Below are 22,647 nucleotides of genomic sequence, written 5' to 3'. Positions count from 1 at the left end.
GTGAAATGTGCAGCCAAAAATAACATTCTGAGAAACTGGGCCTGTTGCTCTAGGTTTGTTTTCCAAATTTCAACATAACCACTGGTGTCTGTTACACAGGTACCAACACGATGAGAACTAACTGCCTCCCCTTGAATCTGAATCATCTGAATCATCTGAATCATAATCAATAGTAAAGAATGGAATGTTTTGTCTTATAAAAGAAACCATTACCAAGGCACTAGGCCTTTGTTTTGTCACAATAACTGTACTATATGCGGATCCCAACAAGGGATAATATTATATTTAGATGTACAACCTCTTGCACCTGCCTGATTTCCAAGAAACCAATATTTCTCTGGATACTATACGTTGGAAGCAGACCAGGTAGTATTTGGATGGTACTGCCAGTGTCAGACAGGTGCACAGAGTGTTCCAATATTACTTCTGTAATATCCCATTAACCAAATGACAGATGTGTTTCTCAGGGCACAACAAAACTGATCAGAACTGTATTCTAATAGTTATCTTCTGATTTTGCATGTATCCACACTCTTAAAAACTAGAGTCAACACTAAATATGATGCAACAATAAACCATGCATGCCCTACTGTCTTAGCGGCAACTGTAAATGTGGCTTAGTTGCCAAAAGGGGTAATGCTACATAAAATAACAGCAGAATGCATTAACAAAGAATAATCACAAGAAGAAACAGCAGGTTCTGGCATGCAAAAACGTGGGCCCCATTCCAGTCCTTCTAACACCGAAAAAATAAGTATTGGTTAGTACAAGTATGTTAGTAATTGACATACCTTATTCCTTTGTACAGCTATAAACATAACAGGGTCTCATGATTAAGTATGTAACCATGACCTGCATGTAGAGAATACCATAAGAAATGGCAACGGATACAGTTAACTGGACAAGTGGCAGCTTACATACAAACATAGATTGACCTCTTCACTATCCCATTTGCCAAGCTTATAGTAAATCCTGAATATTTAAATTCTTGTACTGGGTTTCATTTTGTTTTCAGACGGTTGAGTCGGTCAGACAGGGTTATTTATACAGTATAACAAGTACAGAGAGATTTAGCAGCGAATAACTTTTACATATTCGGTGGTCCTGAGCGTTTTTTGTCTTATTTTTTTAAACCGGATCTCAGTTTAGAATCTATTTTGCATTCACTCAAATCCAACAACAGAATGACCAGATGACTTGCAATGGTCCAAATGACACCACGTTCCGTTACACTGTAACTACATGGTTATGTATGGCTTCTAATCTTAAATGCTACCATAATGGACATGTACGGTATGGATGTAGGAATAAACAAGATTAGTTTACTTGTCTGCTGTTTTGAGTGGAGTTATTTTTTCAATACAGACATGGCAATTTGTCTCACAACCATATACCAATTTGCAGTGTTGACAGAGTTTAATGTACATGTTAACTACAGTTCATATTTACAGAACACAATTTATAAAATGTCATGAGAAAACAAAGCGCTCTGATTGGTTGTTTATGATCACATGGCCGAGTAGAAATGTGTGCACTACCACATGGGTCAAACTTTTTTTGCCTCACAATAGAATGGCTTCAATAATAAATCAATCAAACCCTTTACAGAGTCCCTCGACTAACCCCAGCACTGCACACCTACACAGCTGTATAAGATCTCTAATTATACCAGCCTGAACACACTGCACAACCACAACTAATGTCCTCAAGATGTGGCTGTGCACTTACTGTACACACTGGGTGCTGATTATCAGGCACCTGGGAGCTTTAACTAGAGAAGCAGGGTACAGTGGGATCAGAAACACTACATGGAAGACATTTTCAAGAATGGCATGTTGAAATGCAAGCCCATTCAGCACTCACGCCTACTTTGGGAATGCTTTTTAAAACCCTTTTCACAAGTGCAAAATCTTTTTTTTTCTGCAATGTTACAAAATGTGTGCACACTTTTAAATCCTTAAACAAATATTTTGGAGTTGTTTGTTACGAGCTTTGTAATATTTAAATAGAAAAGTAGCTTTTAAATAATTATTTTTAAAAAATGAATATTCTGAGGTGTTTGCAATAATTCTGAGCGGTTTGGGTTCTGTTTCTCCAATATTGCAGACAATGTACCTGTTTTTAATGTTTTCAGCTTTACATTCCGTTCAGAGCATGTGACAACGTGTCCCACCTACTCCCTCTGTTTAGTAGCATTTTACAATCTTTTATAACAAGAGACAATCTCTGACTTCACGTATAGATAAATAATTAGAGCAAAATACAAGGCTGTCTATTTAACATACTATTGATACAGGTTAACTTCAGATTTACATGGTCCCACAGGAATTTCTTATTATTAATATCGACTAGAAGCAGGCAAGCTGCTAGTCAATCCATCTACCAGTATCACCCTGATATTTACCAAGAAGCACAGGAAAACTGATTAACGGCACAGAGTTTCCTTTTTATAACACTAATAAATTCCTAAGGTTTCGTCGGTAACATTAGCAGTTTGTTTTTCCTTTACAAAGAAATTTGCAACCTTGGCGCTGGGTTAAATGGTTTGTGAATATAGCCCTTCCGTGGTACTAATTGGCTCTGATTTTTCAGGCAGATAAGGCTGGGGACCAATAAGTATAAGTGGCTTAACCCAATCGTCATGCAGATCAAGGATCCAATTATAGCATTCTCCATATGATAACCAGGTCATTGATGAAGATGTCTCCATTCTCCATTATCTAGTTTTTTTTTTTCTTTTAACCATAAAGGCCCACAAATTTAACTCTGTATAACGAATATATGCCACAGATTTTGCTGTCTGGACTCTCAAAAGCCTAAATAATGTTCATGTTTTAAAAAAAAATGCATTTAGCATACTGCACATTTCTGTCTGTAAACTCAATGAAAAACAATCAAAAACGTTATGGTTCTGCTACATTTAGATGGACAGAGAACAATTTATTATTAATCTATTTGATCGTTCCTCTGCCTCCAAATCTCTACCCACAGGCAAGATTACCTTACAGTCTCACCTCTGTAACTACAGTATAGACCAAGTCCAGTTTCAGCTCTGCTATCACTCACTCCCTCTCCATACTACCAACTATGCCAGTCGGTCTCTTGGTCCTCGTTACCACTAGGCTAAACAGTCTCTTCATATTGCTAAACTAGTTTAGCCAAGAAGTGGAAGTGAAATTCATGCCAATGTCATGCCAATATATAAATGTACACTCCCTTGGACCAATGCTCCTGCAAGTGAATAACATTTCTTGAGACATTGGACACATTATGAGTCTGGGTACACTGAATGCTGCAGTGGATTTGAAGTGCCGTCTGTTCCAATATTGTAGACCATTTTCTCTACTTTGCAGATTAAACGATTTAAGTGACTACTATGTAATGTAGCGATTTAGGCTGCTAGAAATTTTCACAACAGTTTTATTGTATTTACAACAACAGTCAGGTGTACATTGTTGAATGTTTTATGGATGTGTTACAATGTTGCCTTCCGTGCACGTCTACGATTGTGAACTCCAACGTATTCATATAGTTGGAAGAAAGCAACATTTTAATATTAATAAGTAACACATTGTATTACTAACAGTACAAATGAAAGCCATGGAAGGTGTCCACTGTATGACAAATCCATACAGAGAATCAATGTCAAACACAAAACTTAAACAAATGTTTCACCAACGCCTTCAATGACATACATTTTGTCAATTAAGTTTTACTTTAAAAGATGCAATGTCCAAATGGCAACTTTATTTTGAAGCCTATACCATACCATGAACAGACCAAACTAATACTGTAGGCTTCATAGTAACATTCGCTGGTCTCCAACAGTATTTACATTCAGATGGAATTTCATTGGGTCAACAAAGAATATAACCCGTAATAAAGCAATTCATCTCAAAAGGTAAGCTTGTTGCTTGCTGCCCCTTACAAAAAAAATATTAGGACTCATTTAAATGTTGTTTTGCGCCTGCTTCTTTAACTTGTGCTTTGCATGTGCTTTGTGTTCCTTTTGAATATGGGAAAAGGACTGGGAAGCAGTAAAAAGCATTCTCATTTGAAATGCATTCTGCACGCCTATAACAGCTCTATCACATCTTCAAAACTGAAGGGCGGAACTGTGGCAATATCTAAGAAAATTCCTGCATCATGAAAAAAATATATAATAATTATCTTTGAAACGGATAGGTAAACTAACACCAAATATGCATATCAGGACTTAATAATTTTCCAAATATTACCAATTCCAGCATTAAAGGGGTTAAACTAAAACATGATACAATCAGTTATCTCAGTTTGGAATCACGTTTCAGAATGTCCCAACACACTTACCCCAGTTAACCCAACACTGTATCAAAATACATCAACAGTGAAAGTCCTTAACTGGGACTTAGGTCATGCTTTGAAACACAGCCCGAGTGTGGAAATGTGTACCATAGATCAGAACTGTACGCCCCTATGATAATTAAAGTCTGCAATATGTTATAGAACAACTGATGTAATGACTCTTCAACTAGTTTAGCTGTTGGAGAACATGCTTGGCTGGCTGTAGGATTCATCTCTGAAGGCATGGGACATAACCATGAGAAAAGATGGGAAAACTGTACAATTGCTGTGCATACTTACTGTGGTAGACTTATAAGGGAGCTAAGATTAAAGTTTCTTTTAGGACTGCTGAGTGTTAATAGCTATGGATAAAATGCAACATATGCATTTGACTGCAGGTGTACAGCATTTAATTATATACAGAAGAAATATTGAATATCAAATAAATATGCCAACAATGTATACTTACTACTATGACCTGGCCTCAACATTTTTGAAAATGTTTAACAGTTTAAACTAATCTGTTAACAGCACAAAGGGATACGTAGCTAGTATATAAAAATCAACAGCAATTGGATGAGTTTTTTCTTGAACCAGTACGGCCAATTGTAAAACATTACTATCAATTTCCAACACAGCATTATACAATGGTATATATACAGATCTGTAGGCAAAAGAGACAAGGTTCAAATGTATCACAGGCTGTCAGATGCAAACAGTTCTAAAGCTCCTATTCTATTGTTAGCATGTCATGAGAGAATTGCCTGAATTTTTTTTCTTTTAAATCAATTGCCTGCAGTTGTGTTTTATATGTATTGTGTGGTCAAGCAAATATGTATCCATAATCATTAATGAACTGCATAGTAAACACAAGCAAAGCAGAAGCTTTGGGTCAATTGCAGCGTACCAGTGATTTAATCCACATCAAGTGGTCTAATGCGGACTAGAAAATCCTGCATATCTGTAATAATTTTATCCTGATTACAGCATACAAAAGAGATGAGCCCGGTAATTGGTTGAACTGATCGGAACAAGTTAGACCGAAAATGGAAACTAGCCATCAAAGCCACTACTTTTGCATTACCCTGTAGAATTAACACATTTTACTTCATAAAGTCGAATGAAACTTGTTAAATAATGTTATGTTAATATATTAAATTACATATCACTCTGTAGTTTTTCATACACTTAACAAAAAAAAACTGATCGGGATCGTGTTTAGTCTGATTTAGCAGATCTACCTGTGATGATTAACTTCTGTTTTTTTGATACTCTCCGCTACGTGAGTAATGTAATTATCTTCACATCTTGTATTTGTGCAGTTAGTTAATCAGAAAACATATACCGTACCGTACGGAGGTATTTCTAGTAAAGTAGAGCCTATAATTTTCAATAAAATGTACATGCCTTTCTTTTACGAGTCCTCCTCTGTATACTGTGTAAAGGGTTCCACAAAACATAGTAATGCACACTTCAATGTACACACAAAACATTACTTACACTAGTACTTCCCCTCTGTCAAAATACTGTTATAATGTAACCACAACCCAGAAACTAAATTATAGCGGAACCAAACATGAAAGCTACTAGTGCTACGAAGGAACCATTTTGTAACGTGATTCATCCGGGTTGCCGTCAAACTGCATTTATGTTATTGTTACATGCAAAAAAAAAAGTTGGGGGGGTTGGGTAGGGTAGGGTAGGGTAGGTTGGGTTGTCGTTGCTTTTTAGACAAAATGTTGTCTGCTATTTGACCGAAGTCCGACGTAATAGAAAACGACTACACAAGACGTACACGTGTCACATGATTTTGCAATAGACATTACAAACAAGAACTCAAAATTGTTATTAAAGTGTTGACTTACCAGCGGAACCCCCAGCCAGAATTTGGTGAGACGCTTCTCTCAATAGACATTGTTGTTTTGACGACATTTCGGGACCTGTTGAAACCGAAAATCAGGAAAACAAGGGAATAAATGCAAGGAATCTAAAAACAGTAAATCGGTGGTGCTGGGTGGTGCTGACATTTTAATAATAATAATAATAATAATAATAATAATAATAATTAACATGTGTGTACCAAGGGAAGTAGTTTTACCCTAGGAGCACAGAGACATATGAGGGTTATTGACTTGTTTCTTGCAGTTCAATATTAATTTCCAGTTTACCTTTGAGACTCCACTGCAACTAAGTGAATTGGGGACTTTGAGTTCAGTTTAGTTTGCTTTGCCAAGTTGAGTCGGTTCAGAATTATTTTACGAGGAAGACACCTGTCCCATTTTCCAGCGTGCAGTAAACCCTTAGAGCAGCGGTTACATAATTATAACCTTTTGCTGTTAAAAGAACAGTACCACCCCCAAGGAGGAATGTCATGCGTGAATGGCTATGTTTTTTTTTTTTTTGTTTGTTTTGTTTTTGTCAAAGTATTAAATTCCTACAGTTTCTGAGCAAACCTGTCCATTGTAGGTGTCCCTTACCTGTATTGTGTTTTAACATGTAAACTAAAACATTTAAAAAAAGAAAAAGTACTGTAGGAGGATATTTTTAAAACGTTTAATCATGTATGTTATTGATGGATTAAAATGTTCATTAAATACTGAAAGTGAAAATCAATGTAAAAATGTGAAATAAATACAAAACTAAAATACTGTAAACAGTGAAATGATAAGGTGAAAGTAATACATCTAAGAAATTGTAATTTGAAGTGAGTTTGTGTTATTTTAATGGGTGCCTGCTACTGTAACACTGAAAAAAGTGAGAAATTAGGTCAGGAATGACATTACAAGTCAGGTCCTTACTTAGATGCTAGTGGCTGTTGAGGTGAAATGGTGAACATGGATTTGAACAAACAATAGCTGTAAATAGCTGCCTATTGCAATATGTATTCTACATTACACAATTTCACTGTTAAAAATCATTAAGTACAATGGGGACTCTGATTTGTTTTTAATTATTATAATTTTGTATTTTATAGCTCAGTAGGTTTCAGACTTTAGAGGTGGGGCCTGAGAATTCATTTTTTTGTAGTGATTCAGCATTTGGTTACTGTTTTTTCCTTTTAGAACATTTATTAAAATATGAACATCAGTACATTTACATTATCATAAGTGATCAGAGCAGTGTTTCTACAGTAGTCACTTGGTCTTCTGGTTTACCAATCAGTGAAGACTGAAAGCATCTTGATACAACGTCTGTAAGTCTCTAAGGTTATTGGGGGTATTCCTCAGTGATTACTGCTTCTAATTCCCTCAGGTAAATTGTGAGGGGTGGAAATCTTCAGCAAAAAGAATGGCCCAGTTTTTAGGTAGTTCATTGTGAAACATCAGTAGTTGTGCTGTCTGGGTTCACCTTTTGTATGTACAAATTGCCTTTTTTTACTTCCAAATATGGTTTTATCTGGGTTTGGCTTAACATTATGTGCAAGAAAATGTAAATGCCTTGCCAAATAGAATGATTTATTTATCAATTCACTCCCTCACTGCTAGACTAATGTAAGAATGACCTGGCAACAAAAGGCGGTCCAGTTAAATACCCAATGAAAGGGGTGTTGTATAAATACAGATTAATTTATTATCTGACTTTTATAAAATATATAACATTACTTTGTCTGGCGTTAAACACAAACTACCATTTTATGCTGTCAGATGATTCTTACAATGATTCTGTTTGGGGAAAATATATATATCCTTGAACTTGGCAGCATAGGATTGCCAGTTTTTGTTTTCTTTCCCATACTGTTAAGTCTACAGTTTTCTTGGCTAATTTATCACTTTTCCTTTTCACACCGGAGGGTACATATTTCCATCCCAATAAATATAATTTATTGGATATCTGGCTTATGCCACAGTCCTTTTATTATTATTATTATTATTATTATTATTATTATTATTATTGTTGTTGTTGTTGTTGTTGTTGTTGTTGTTGTTGTTGTTGTCTATTATCAGAGTGCAAACCAAGGTTTTAAAATGCGTTCTGTAATTTAACGTTGTGTGTAGGACATCTTATTGTATAAGATATTTGATCTGACTGCTCAACCTGTACTTACATCTCCTGAACAAAAACAGACATCCTTTCTTAGTAATGATATACAATACCTTTTATCAGCACTGGCCCGTTCTATTAAAAATCTTTTGGTTCTAACTGTTGAATATGCTTATATTTGCAATACAACACTATTGATGAAAGTTTGCTGAAGCTTCCTGGTACATAAACACTTCATGTGTTGTAGTTCAAACTCACTACAATGATCTGATCATTTAAACTACAATAAAAGTACCAGGATGCTGCCTTCTATACTAATGTATTTTAAATTATGCATATCCTTAACGTAAAGGGTTTAAGGCGTTATTTCTGTATAGTTATATATTGTTATTAAACATGTTAAGATTATAGTGAAAAAAAAGGATAGCCACCACTCATTTTTGTAGAACTTTCCATACACAATTATGTTGTTTTTTTTTGTTTGTTTTTTTAAATATCAATATCATATCAATCTTCCTGTTTAAGTGGTGTTTATTCCATAGAAAGTAATAAGGTGTAAATCTGTGGTCCTTCCTTAATAAAACCAGGGATTAAGTCATGTATTTCTGGTTAAATGGGATTTACTACTTGGTGTTGGCAAGAAAATACCATTAAAGCTTTGACCTGTTTAAACGTAAAATATTCAGAGAATGAGTCAGACACACATTTTTTCCTGCTGTTCTACAGAAATTATTTTTTTTCTTGATGCAGCAGTTGCAGTAAATACCTGAAGCAGTTTTTCTATGAGAACACATGGTGTAAATGGTGGGTACAGTCTGAATGCAGCTTTCTTACTGTGATGTTAAAAAAAAACTACATTCACCACAAAGAAACCTGGCAACACAACATTTTAGGCCACCCACAATATATCCAAAGGCCAGTTTAGAAGGGGAAAAGTGGTGCATTGGGCAAATTAATTTAAATGGTTTAGCCATGTTTTTTATACACATTTTCAAACTTTTTTTTTTTTTTTTTTTTTTTTACCATTACAGTTTTGTTTGGATCAAGTTTCCTTTTGTTTTGCTGACAGTACTCTGCTGTGTATTAGAAGGTGCTGGTGCTTACCAGTATACAGACACTTCACTTTGGCTGATCTAGCTTACAGGACAGGTTTATGACAGACACCTGGAACCGAAGAGCAGCTCCTGAACTCAGTCAAAGTACCTTAACACAGGCTCAATGATTGGAAAAATCATAAAACGTAATGGAACAGTAAAACAGAAAAAGTAATTTGAACCAATTTGAAGCTATTCTTTTAAATAAAAAAATAAAAGAACCAAAAGTTTTTCAGCACAATGGTAAGGGAAGTGGTGATAATGGCAATAAGACTAAAGAAAATGGTTAAAGCATTAGTTATCACCCCTTTTGAAATGACACCCACTTAGCCTTTGAAGCCTCCATCCAATATTACAGCCACTTTGATCCTGGAGTTAGTTAAGTTGCAGCTTGTTTGTATAAATTATGTTGTATCACTTCTATTATAAATACTGTCTCAAAGGACAAAGCATGTGTTAACAATTTTCTTCAGGAGAATTTCCCCAGCAGGAGCAAATCAAAAATGACTTTACATTTTACAAGGAAGTCAAACCTGCCCGTTTGGATTTAAACTGTCCATGTTGTTATGATTACAGACCCCAATCAATAAAAAGAAAGGGAAAAAAACAAGCCTGTGCTTAAATTTTACAGTTGACCCCATTAATGTCCTAACACTATATTTTTTGTTTTGAAGAATGTGGATTTTAACTACCGACCGTGACATATTTTATCCTATGTTGTTTTAAGGTTTGTAAAACTGCTGAGGTAACAGAACAAATGTAGGTGCATGTAGTCACAGGCAAAAGTATTTTAATTAATTAATTTATTTATTTTTCAATTGGACTAAAAAACTAGTGTTATATTAGCACTATGGCTTTAAACCCTTCTACAGTATTGGAAGACTTCCTTCATAGTACTGAAAAATGGCACCAATCGTTTCAAAGAGGCCTTCTAGCTTTGGTATGATGTTCTGAAAAGTGTGTGGGATGTGTTGGTCTGGTTTACCTTTATCAGACCAGAATATTAGATAAATATGCACCTGATGAATATCAGAGCAAAAAATAATGTATAAATCACCCATTTAAGACACTTTGCAGACAGCAGCCTTTGGAAATTGCTGTGGATTGTCTTATGCATCACGTCCGTACAAGGGCAAGCTTAAACTAGTCTTTAAAAGTCAAGTACTACAGTATGTAAAACAATTTAGTTTTACAAAAGGCAAACACCAAATCACACTAGTAAATCAGGGTTCTTGCCCTACCTAAACAGGCTATTACTGTGGTTGGTAGAATAATACTTAAGCAATAAGTTAGTTATGGAAAATGTGTACCTCTCTCTTTCTCATGCACCTGTGTCTGTTTCTCCCCAGGAGAAATTTCAACAGGCCTGCTGTTGTCAAGGTTAATTGCAGTATGTGGCATTTGTTGCCTTGTGTACTGTTCCACTGCGTTGTGTGTGAACATACCTTTGGGACTGTACCTGCATAATACAGCAGGTCCAGTGAGACTGCAACAGGTCATAGTTTGTCAGTTTATATACACGGTACCTAGGAAACATGATTGATGTTAAAGAGGAAAACAATGCAAATGTTTTATACAGTATTTCAGGATTCATATGGCGAACATAATTTAGGGTGTTAGTATGTCAAAATACAAATAATGCAATGTGACATACTGTACTAAAATATTTCTTTTAATCCTTTCTTTTAAATTAATTTACTTTTTATAATCTACTGTGCACACAGTTAATCAACCTGCACCTAAAGTGTATTATGTAGCAACACAGAATATTGTGTATTTCCAATAAACTTCCTTTTCATCATTGTGCTTTTGTTTAAAAGTTAAACTCCCTTTTACATAAATCATGTTACAATAAAAATATGTAACATGTTTAATTTCTACACTATAGTTTCTATGGAGGAAACATATGTTTTCACTTTCAGTAGATTAAAGAAAACTGTTTGCCTTACTTTCTGATAGCCAATTATACATTCATGTCCCAGCTGGTTAGAAGGGACAGAAAAGGCGGCAGTGAAGTGAAGTGGTGTGGACAATTTCATTCTCCAGGTCAAGTGACCATGAAAGTGCATGACTACCTGGAAAGTAAGGCATGTAAAGAGCTTTATTTAACATAGAATTGTATCAGATTAATTAATTAATTAATTAATTAATTTTTAAATTAAAATATGTGTTTGCTTAACATTTATGACAGCAAGTCCACCAACAGCAAATGCAGCATCTGCCCAGGCCACTGGTACAGCCCATAATGAAACTTACAAATGTAAATTAAAACAGTTATATTTTATAACAAACAAGTACAAAAAAGATAAAATACACAACATTTCATATCATAGTATTTACTAGATTAAACACAAGCAGAGGGTATCATTTGTATTGTACCCTTACCGGAATTAGCCATTTTATATAAAGGTATTGCCAGAAGTCCTGGGAATGTGTTCTGCTTTTGCAAATTAACCCCCCGCCCCATAAAAAAACCACCAAGTTATATTCCAGCAATTGAAAATGAAAACACACTTGCACACAAATAATCCAGAAAGCAAACAGTGAACTTTAATTTATTTAAATCACATTATTTCAATTTGCATGAACAGCATCAATTGAATCCCACACTTGCATACATTTTACCAAACAGCATTTTCAGTCACTTTTTATTGACATTCTAAACTGCTCTAAAAATCCAGTACCTCCTGAAGTGTCCACAAAAAGCTTAATTCCTTAAAATTATTAAATTAACTACAATATAAACTATGATCTAGGTTTTCTTAAAACAGCACCTCAAATGTACATAAATAAGGTTCCTTGCCATTTAAAAAAAAAAGACAGTGGTTTGATCCAAACAAGAGATTCAAGTATTTTTCACAAATAGTATTTAGAAAGCACACACGGTAGCCCTTGGTTGAACAACACAATATTAACTTTATGATGATCAATGAGGTACGAGATACATGCACACCAAAAGTGATTATTTACTTATTACTTGCAAAACACTTTTTTTTTGTAGGAAGCACATGTGGACACACTGCATCTTGCATGACAGTTCTGTGAATAACGCTTAATAAAAGTATTTTCCAGTTCTTCAATTCATTAATTTTGGTCCTTATGGCAACAAATTAAACCTGTAGGGCACAAAAAATGCTTCTAGGAGGTTTACAGGATACTGCAGTATATTTTGCTAAGGGACTAGAAGATACTGAAAGCAACAAAATTGACATTTTAAGCATCAAAATACTTTGTTGATGGCATGACATGTCTCTTTCATGCATTGCAGTACACATTTGTAAGCTTTCTGGGTAATAACACCTTAGAAACCCTACCATCAACAATAAGTGGATCACAAGGAATGCGGCCTTTTTGAGACCATTTGAGGTGGGAACACTGCACAGCAGGTTTCCATAGCAACGGTTTACTTTTAGTGATACCTAATTACATACCATGGTATCTAGACTATCAAGTTTCACCATCAACAACTTATTGCCAGTTGTGTTAACCCCCTAAGACAATGGATTAGAGGCAGTGATTTCTGAATGGGCCTCCGGAGCTGTAGATTACACAAGGCCTGCGGTAGTTGTGCAATATAAGAGGCTCTGAGAGGCATGACAAATGGCTGCACAGCAGAGGTACTGCGCTTAAAAATGGAAATTAGGTTGAACCAGTGCAGTCAAGGCATGGTTTTTACAAGGGTCTAAGTCAAATCAGTGTGTTTGTCCAATCCATTTTATTACACCATTTACATCATATTTCAAGTAGGATCGTTATCATAGAACGTATACCACGAAAAACAGTGGTATAAAATCAAAAGGTCAGGTTGATTTGGAATAGGATACCACCTTTTAGGTATCCAAAATATTTCAATATTTTGAACCATTGCACAATGTTTGTCAAAAGCCCCTTTCAAACTGGCATGATATATCCGGGTCAGAACCTACGTGGGCAGTACCCGGTGTCATGTGGGCCGGGTATGGGATTTCACACTGTTTTTGATAAAGCATGGTTGACCTGGGTGACAGATGCAAGTAAACAATGCACATACTGATGCCCTGGAAGCAGCTTGTTATGGATGCTTACATTCAAGCTTCTCTGTATCGAACCGTCTGCCCAAATGTTGATTAGAGAAAAAGTTTCTTCATCCCTGCTGCAATCTGGCTCATAGTGTGTCTCAACCAACATAAATATGGCTAAAACAGAATAAACAGAAACGTTCCTTGTGGAAGTGAAACTTTCATGCAGGCGTGGCTGTTTGTTATTGCGTCGACTCACGAACGGCCATCAAGCATTTTGTCTCGCTCGACCCGAGTCAAAGCGTGTCAACCCACATCCTGAGGTGGGTCACTGGGACCTGGGTTAACCCGCCCCAGGTTACGTGGCTTCACACTATGCAGTATTGTGATCCGATTAGTCAGGCCCCGGGTCCGGACCCAGGTATGAGTGCCAGTGTGAAAGGGGCTTTACATAACAAGTATACCACAGATTTTCAAACAAAATACTGATTTATGGTCCATTAATCTAAATTTACTCTATTAATTCTGTTACTCGTTTACTGTGTTCAAATATTTATATTCCTGGTATCAGAATCTATCCATAAAATGTCACATCAAATTTAGATCACATAAAATTGCAAGCAGAATAGGAAAGAGGAACATGCTAAATAAAAAAAATTAAAAAAAGGAAAAAAGGCATAACCAATGCATGGTTAATTTGTCTAATTTGATCCAATGCTGTTAAATGCTATCCAAGTGGGCAACTAAGTCAATGTACAGTATTCTGATAGAAAGGAAGGTCTAAAGGGTTTATAATGACATTGACATGCTACCATGAAAAACATGGTAACTTCTTCAATTGCATATGGGTGACCTGTACAGTCAATACCAGTGAGACTCAATTAGTAATCTATCTGCATACTCCAAAGGTTACCCACTGAAACTACAACTAAATCGAATTTATGGAAACAATCCACATGTCAGACACACTTCAATATGACAAACATCGATTCACTGTGTATGACTCAGGGTTTAAAGAAATGTTTGCCCTTTTGCTCCACTCAATGTCCTTTACCACTCAGTGGTGGCATTGAGCTTGCTGCCTGTCTCTTCATCCTTTAGGTAGTAATTTCAATGTATTTACTAGTGTTGGTTCCCTCTTTATTGAAAGCTTGTAAGTTTTTAACAGCAATCTTTATCAATTTGTTTTTCATTGTGCTACTTCAGATGTACTGAGATTAGGGATGCCAGTGAAATAGTAGAATCCAGATGGTGAAATTAGTTTGTAAAATTGATCATTTGAGGTCCCTTGGTTCTCACAGAACTCAAGTTTAATTTTGTGGTGATTCATCAAGATCCCATCAAGTTGAAACTTGACACAGATGAAGGCATTAGGCAGACTTTCTGACAGTTTTACCTTATCAACCTTTGTCATTTCCAGCGCAACACAAGTCTACAGCACTGATTTAAGAACTTGCTCATTCATCTTAGAGCAGAGTGGGTCCCTTGGTGGTGCGGGTCATCGATGGGAAGTGCCTGCTATCTATGTCCCAGAGCTTCTTCTCAGACATGGTGCCGAGGTGGGAGCCGGGGTTAGGAGAGTGTGGGCAAGACGAGAGGAGGTTGTTGGTCCAGTAGTTGATGTAGCTGGCGATTAGTAGAGTTACCTCAAGGATCTGTCAAAAAAGAAAAACCTGTTTGTATGTAGCATGCAGCCCCATAGCGACACAAATGTGTCTGATATTGTTACAAAACTAGTAACACGCAACTCATTAATAAACCATATTATGTATTTAGTGTTTACTAAATTCCCTCGAAAGATAACACCAAAAAGTTAGGATAGACCTTTGTTTCCTCTGTGTAAATCTCAACATTAAATAGCATTTCATTTTCATAGGCTAGATCAGCTGAAGTGTATGTCAACGAGTGTACTGCAGTGTCTTGCCAAAACAAAAGGAAACTTGATCCAAAGTGGCAGATCACTAGATGGTGCAGGCTTAACGTTGGATGATCAAGCCTACGTTGGATACGTCCAAGAAAGGCAACTAGAACTGAACAGCTACTCCATAGCTCCTTACACCATAACACAATATTTGAGATATTGCGATAAGAACCAAATCAGAGCGATTGCAAATATCATAATGAAAAGGTATGGGATGGCAACAACAAAAAACACAAGAAAATGACATTTCAAGTTTACCTTCGGTTTCGCCATAGCAAAGACCAGTTTTTCAACAGTTCGCTTTCCAGAGCTCCTGTCCTTAGGCTGGTTGACCACAATCATGAAATCATCACAGCAACCACCAAACGTCATCACCGACTGATAGGGGTACGTCATCACCAGGCGCTGAGACAGAACAGCGTTTTATTATTATTATTATTTAGAGGAAGCATTCACTAATAAATCTCAATGTGGTATTGCAAGTATCACTGATGAAGCCCAATACCCAATGTGAGAATGAGACACACCATTGTGTTGTGTTCCAGCACACTGACTCCATCCTCACTGACAGCCAGCCATGTTGGAGCCTCCTCCAGGGGGGAAGGGGGGACTGGCTGCAGAGACAACAGCACAGACATCACACTTCTGTCCTATCTTATGTATTGTGAACAGCTAATGAAAATCTAGTTAAAAACCAAACCAATCTATACCATTATTTATTGAAAACATGTATGTATTTATTCTACCTTCACAGTGAAGAGTTTGGCTCCAAATAAAGACCACTTGCGTGCAACTGTCAAATAAATGCGCACACACTCCGCTGCACTGCAACCACGCAACACCATCCATTTAGTCGCAACCCTGTCAGCATGCCGTCTGCCAAGAAATAGATAAGTATTAAAAATCTGTCAAAAGCTATATAAAAAAAACACAAAAAACTTTTGCCTGTTTTTTTTATTATAAACCGGGAACATAGTGAGAGTGATTTCCTTTCATTTTAATGTGGAGGTATATAATTATGACATGGAGTTTTAATTGCTCCTTCAACAGCAAAGATAGTGGTCCCTCCAGGGCAGACTTGAAGCCTGCTTAATTAAAAACAACCAAAAAAATATATACCAATCTTTTATTTTTATGTTAACAATTAGATTGTCACATCTTCGAAAAATCTGAATTCAGGTCTCTGTGAGGACTGGCATACCGGAGTTGCTCGGGGGTGGAGTCTTGCTTGTAGCGTTTCGGGTAGAACTTTTCCAGGGCCTGCAGGAGAAGCAGCTGCATCTTGGCCTGTGAAGTTCCGCCGGGGCTAGAAGCAACCGGCCGGTCTAAATCTCCGTACTCCACCTACACAACAAACACTGTTCTTAGTCACACACACTTTTTTCTTGGTTCACACTCTATCCATTGGGTACATTACTGCCTAGCACAGAAACCCACAAACTAATTGGGTTGTTTGTGTAATCGTTGCGTTTATAAAATCCAATTAATACTATCAAACTGTTAACATGACATTCGCAATTACTGAGCCACAACACCCGCAGTTATGGATATTTATAGGTGTCTACATGGTTTTCCTATTTAGAATAGGGCTGGAAGCACACACCTGGGCCATCAGGGCTGCGACTTCCAGTGCCAGCTCTTTATTGACAGGAAACCTCCCATGCACCACGTCATCATTGATCTGATACGCCAGCAAGAGGCGCTCTCTCTCTGTCTCCCTCTTTGCTTGTGCTCTGAAGCACAACCTGAGGGGAAGAGAGAAGAAAAACACTCAAAATTAGAGCTAGCTTCTTGAAAAAGTGCATAACTAAAGTTGGTAGGTGGAATAGTGTCCACACAGCTCCCAACTGATTTGTGAGTTGAAATATATTACCACTTGGAAGGTCAATCAAGAATGAACCAAGTTACCAAGAGAGTTTCTTTGGAACAGATGTGTCATTTTAAACCAGCACTACAGTGGAAACTCAAAAGCTAGTTCAACCAGATCAACTAAAATAAGCAGCTCCTTCAGTCTAGCTATTATAACAACCAGTCAGTCAAGAACAGCATATCCTGTGTATTTTTTCAGCTAAAAAAATGTGTAAGTTTTACCTGCTCTTGTAAGTCAGACGAACTATTCTGGTCCCTTCATACTTCCCAGGATGTAGTTCTTTCAATGATTGTTCCCATTTTGAAATAACGTCACAAATCTACACAAAAGGAAAATGGCAAACCATTATAAAAAACAAGAAAAAAAAAAAAACAGCATATTTTACTCTCCGCAGCTGGCATTACCTTTCGCTCAGGATGCTTTTGACCAGGATATTACCTACCAGGTAATGCTCACTGCCCCAGATAACACTCTTTTTAGAATGTATTTTGATCAGATCAGTTACTTTAGTCCAACAGGCTCCATAACCTATTGTCTCACCTTGACATTTCCCTGCAGGCAGTGCTCCAAATCCTTCCCCGAAGGATCGTCTGTGAAAAGAGCAAATCCTGAAAGCACAGGCTTCCTCATTCCAGTTTCCTGGTTCAGTGTGTTTAGGAACTCATCCACCGTCGTGGAGCCGTCAAAGCCTACCACCTAGAGAAACACAAACCCGGTGTTAACAGTACAACAGCTGGAGAAAACGCTGGGGTTCATGCAATTAGTCATGTAGTTTAGGAAACACCAACAGCGCGTGCAGGTCTCTTGTATTTAGTTAAAATAATGTAGTTTTATCTGTAAATGTACAGGGTGATTAGAAAGTAAGTTTACAACATCAATGATATGGTGTGTTGATGTGGTAAGCACCAAGTTATTAAGTGGTACCCATTAGTTAGGTTTCCACTCCCCTATGTGTTGCAGAAATACCGAGTTGTATTCTAGTATAGCCATGTATGACTCCTATTTTTGGCTAGTTTCTGGTTTCTTGAACTCTCGACTCTCCCGGTCCTGGGGTATGCTGATCCCACATCGCCGTACCTGGTAGGTCCCGTTCATGAAGTGCACAGGGATGCTGAATGGCAGGGAGTGGTGGTAGGGGTTCCGCAGCAGGATAGACATGATTTCCATGCGGGATGGTTTAGCCTCCCGGTCTCCATTCTGAAGTGTGCGCTCCACTGATCTCTGACAGTAAATGATGTACTTGCCAACTTCATTTCTAACACAGAGAAGAGAAAGTTTAGAGGGGCCGTTGGAGATACATTTCATACATTTTTTAATGCCTGCTCAATCATACAGGGAAACTGCAAGCTTGTTGGTGCAACCAAATGCCCAACAACTAAATAATATCTAATTAAAATCAGCAACAACCACCAATATGACTTTGAAGCAGGTCTTTTGTAGAGATTGTGTTAGATTTTTTTTTTTTTTTAATTTAGTCGTCGCCAATTATTTTACCCCGATTTTCACCACAATTTAGTATGCCCAATTATTATCTGTATCCCCGGCTCACCGCTCGCAACCCCCCCGCCGACTCGGGAAACGGAGGCTGGAATACGCGTCCTCCGAAACGTGCTCCTGCCAAGCCATCATTTTTCGCACTGCAGATCCACAGCAATGCCACCAGACCTATAGTGCCGGAGGACAACACAGATCTGGCGGCTCCGCTGCAGAGCCACAGGCGCCCTATCGGCCACAGGGGTCGCTGATGCGCGGTGAGCCGTGGATTCCCCTGCCGACCTAAGCCCTCCCTACCCGGGCAGCGCTCAGCCAATTATGCGCCGCCCCCTAGGAACTCCCGGTCACGGTCAGCTGTGACATAGCCTGGATTCTAACCTGCGATCTCCAGGCTATAGGGCACATCCTGCACTCCGCGCGGAGCGCCTTTACTGGATGCGCCACTCGGGAGCCCCCAAGATTGTGTTAGATTAACAATGATACACATTGATTTATTTTGTACTAAAATAAAAGCACATGATAAGAAACTATACTAAAAGAAATCCAATAAAAGTCTGTATTACAAGCTCTCTAACTCTACATTATTATCTCTAGAGAATTCATACTGTAGCTCTCTGGTATTTCCCTACATTCTCTGCTCTCTATGACCATTTCAGATGTACAAGCCAATCTCCTTTACCTGGGGTCTGCGTGCCGTTGCAGGTACAGTTTCAGGTACCAGAGGAAGCGATGCTGAGGCAGGAAGAGGGTGACGCACAGGGACAGCAGCTGCCAGCACTGAACAAAAAATAAATAAATAAAAGAACACGCTGTGTTAAAGGTTGGCCCTTTATCAAATCAAATTTGATTTTCTTATTCTGAGCATTTTATGCAACAGTCTTCAAGATATTTTTCCCTCCTCACTTAATAACTTGGTGGTCTAACTTGCATAACAACTTGTTGCTGCCTTGGTATGATCCAACATTAATTCAGAGGTTAACAGACACATATTTGTAATGGGTAAATGCAGAACCCCAAATAGTATTTATACTTTTTCATATTACAAAAATACATCAAAATGACCTAAAAAAAACAGAGAAAATATGCAGGGGTTAGGTTATAGAGGGGACAGTTTGAATTCACTGCCACAATTAGTCTGTTTAACAGTGGGAGGGCGGTTCTGACGTTAGACTCACAGTGAATGTCTCTTACCTGGATGAGGGAGTAGTTATGTGGTTGTCTGTGGCAGGTTTGTTTAATCAGCTGACAGTAGATCTCGTTCTGTAGCTCGGGGTGGGTTAGGCACACCTGCAAAGCATTCTGGGCCAGAGACATGTGGTAATCGATGGATGAAGACTCAACCAGGACATTGATGAAAAGCTGGCATGACTGTGAAGGAAGAAACAAGACCAAAAGCTGGTTTTAAAATTCCTGTCCAAACAGATCCCATATACTGCATGACACACATACCTATGACATAGTAGTTTTGGTACAAATAAAGTGCATCAATAATAAATCATTCTTCACACCAAGATCATTTATCATGAAAAGTCACTTATTTTAAAGTGCGACCATTCATTTTTTGCTCATGGACAAAGGCCCAATCAAAAAACGCTGTAGAGTGAGCTTCAATATAGTTGTTTACTGATTACTTCCAGCAGATGTCAGTATGTCCTAAACTAAACAGTAGGAGTGGAGTTGTTTCCTCGTTATGTAAAATTAGCCAATTTCATCTAGACTTCTGACAAGTTGTAGTAAGTCAGCTACATTTTCAACAATATCTACCTTATTATTATTATTATAACTTTTTTGATATTGTACTTTCCTTGTTATACTGTAGTCTCCGCGAATAGGAACACCTCCTAAGATAACACTTCAGCTTAGGGAAAAAACTTGTGGTGAAATGGATTTTTCTCATTGCAAATGCTCCGCCTAAAGGAACAGGAACTTCGCTTAACAGAACACCTTTTTTGGCACCAATTGCAATTAGTTGCTAACCGATTCAAAACTGATACAGTACAGTTTTGTAACCTGATAACATCATCATCAAACTCAAATTCATTTATTATTTTAGTTTATTAACATTACACTTGCCTGTTGCTTTTCTCATATTAATTTTGTTCATTTCATATGTTGATGCATGTGCGTAAATACATTTATTTATTGATTCATATCATGACCGGCCTTGGCATATTCTGTCTGGTGGTCAACTCTGTCTTAAAGAAGACTACGCTTGCTTCCCGAGGGGTGTTCTCTTAGCCAGACTACTGTAATTGCAATAATCCACTCTAGGATGAGCACTGTTGATAATACTCCATTGCTGCCCCCTCTATTTTTATGTGCCAAGGGCCTGCATTTGTTTAATGCAGTAAGAGAAGTTATATTGTTATATTAATAGAACATAAATACCAGGAACATTAAGTAGTGCTAGCATTTCAAAACAGGCACAACCCATATGGTCAATTGACACAAGCAGTTTAAATCTGCTAGTGTCTGGCAGGTAGTCAGTTCTGTCTGTGAATGATATCTCTTCCCCAGTTTCTAGGGCAGGTTCATGGTCCCTCAGTCCCTATGGAGTCTGCCAGCAAGTCTGTTTCAGCCAGAGAACAAGACCTCAGTTTTCGTATCTCAACCCATGCTGCAAGGCTTGACGACCAACAAGCTGTCAGACACTACCTCACCGCCAGAGGCCCACACTGTTAGCCTATCTAAAAATTATGTGTTTGTACAGCCTGATATTTCTCCAACTTAACAGGGAAGTTTCAACATTTTTAAATTCAGATAGGATTTATCGCAACTATATATTATCACTGCGGGGAGTGATCCAAGTTAAAATTCCTGTATGAACTAAAGGATAAATCTAAACTTACATTTGGTAAAGTTAATGAAATAATTCCACAAATGTGCAGTTATAGCAAACATTTAACAAAACAAAAATAATGATATCTGTTACCATACCACAGTAGGTTAAAGAAAGCTTTCAGTTTGCATGTATTAGTTTGAAGTAGCCTGTTCCGTTAAATAAAGGTTTTGTTTTCACTATTCTGAAGGAATGACCTTGAAGAGCTTGAGTGCCTCAGTCTGCAGAGCCTGTGAAGGCAGGGTGGTGAGGGGAGCGAGGAGTCCATCTTTGCTGTAACATAGTATGAGATGAGTCCACAAGGGGGAACCTGTGAGTAGAAGCAATTTACTAGTTTCAGTGACTTACTCTGAACATGATTATGACTATACTGTACTATGTACAGATCCAATTCTCAAAATAGCCATATACACCAGTAATATTCATAATTGTGTTTCATACATCCCTGCCATTAAAAAGGGAATATAAGACACCAATAAGGAAGGTACTTGGAAATGAAGATGGTTCATACATGTACATAAACAACCATGAACAGAAAACAACATCTGATAATGAAGCATGCATATGTGTAAAAGCAGAACTTAATTCAAAATGAGAACCAGCCATTGCTTCCAATAGCCTACACAGAGTGGCATAATGCATTTGCTTTTGCCATTATTTCACTACAGGGAATGCCACCTATTGTCAGTAGGTATTCTCAAAATCGATCCCTAACGAAGGCACTACTGTAGTTGCAAGTGTCTATTGATAGACGCGCTCACCTGGATCCCCTTCCTGGTCCAGCAGTTTGCCAATAAGTTGCTCATATTCTGTGCCCACTTTAGATCCGCCACTACTGCCAGCTGCCACAGTCAGGTGGTACAACCATGTGTCCTTGGGGGCGGAGAGGAGGCATGTCATGACATTTTACAACCAAATCACATTCAATTACTGATATACAGTTTAGTTCAGATAAATGTAAGCAAAACAGATTTAAAATTTCATTAAGAATCTTTGTATCCCTGTGAGCGAAGGCATGTATATTACTAAGGTATTGATCACCATTTCGATTTTGTAAAATATCAAAACAACAGAAGACTACCCCCTTGGAAATGGAACAATCACCCCCTCCTCTCAAGGGGAATAAA

The 22,647-nt window shown here is 37.6% G+C and overlaps 2 protein-coding genes across 5 annotated transcripts in view; both read right to left on the bottom strand.

Moving 5' to 3' along the window:
* The window catches only part of LOC117422130 (mitochondrial 2-oxodicarboxylate carrier-like), a 181,085-nt gene extending 174,417 nt beyond the window's left edge, over positions 1 to 6,668 (bottom strand). For 3 of the 4 annotated variants that reach the window (XR_009307393.1, XR_009307392.1, XM_034927437.2), the window contains exons 1-2: positions 6,492 to 6,667; positions 6,189 to 6,263 (exon numbers count right to left, since the gene is read on the bottom strand). Coding sequence is in view for 2 of the 4 variants with exons in the window: in XM_034927437.2 (XP_034783328.2) it covers positions 6,189 to 6,255 (67 nt within the window). In the remaining 2 variants the exon portion in view is untranslated. Of the gene's footprint in view, positions 1 to 6,188; positions 6,264 to 6,491 lie in introns of all 4 variants that reach the window. The other variant, XM_058987511.1, reaches the window with a different exon arrangement.
* A 5,269-nt stretch (positions 6,669 to 11,937) lies between these two features.
* LOC117421828 (pleckstrin homology domain-containing family H member 1-like) overlaps positions 11,938 to 22,647 on the bottom strand; it is a 43,006-nt gene continuing 32,296 nt past the window's right edge. The window contains exons 18-30 of the mRNA XM_058987510.1: positions 22,282 to 22,393; positions 21,718 to 21,830; positions 19,873 to 20,049; positions 19,361 to 19,458; positions 18,265 to 18,442; positions 17,728 to 17,883; positions 17,409 to 17,506; positions 16,921 to 17,062; positions 16,519 to 16,661; positions 16,064 to 16,193; positions 15,845 to 15,931; positions 15,576 to 15,722; positions 11,938 to 15,051 (exon numbers count right to left, since the gene is read on the bottom strand). Coding sequence (XP_058843493.1) covers positions 14,863 to 15,051; positions 15,576 to 15,722; positions 15,845 to 15,931; positions 16,064 to 16,193; positions 16,519 to 16,661; positions 16,921 to 17,062; positions 17,409 to 17,506; positions 17,728 to 17,883; positions 18,265 to 18,442; positions 19,361 to 19,458; positions 19,873 to 20,049; positions 21,718 to 21,830; positions 22,282 to 22,393 — 1,770 coding nt within the window. The 3' untranslated portion in view covers positions 11,938 to 14,862. The remainder of the gene's footprint in view (positions 15,052 to 15,575; positions 15,723 to 15,844; positions 15,932 to 16,063; positions 16,194 to 16,518; positions 16,662 to 16,920; positions 17,063 to 17,408; positions 17,507 to 17,727; positions 17,884 to 18,264; positions 18,443 to 19,360; positions 19,459 to 19,872; positions 20,050 to 21,717; positions 21,831 to 22,281; positions 22,394 to 22,647) is intronic.

This window comes from Acipenser ruthenus, chromosome 15, assembly GCF_902713425.1.
Source record: "Acipenser ruthenus chromosome 15, fAciRut3.2 maternal haplotype, whole genome shotgun sequence".
NCBI lineage: Eukaryota > Metazoa > Chordata > Actinopteri > Acipenseriformes > Acipenseridae > Acipenser > Acipenser ruthenus.
This window is presented reverse-complemented; position numbering and strand designations above follow the sequence as displayed.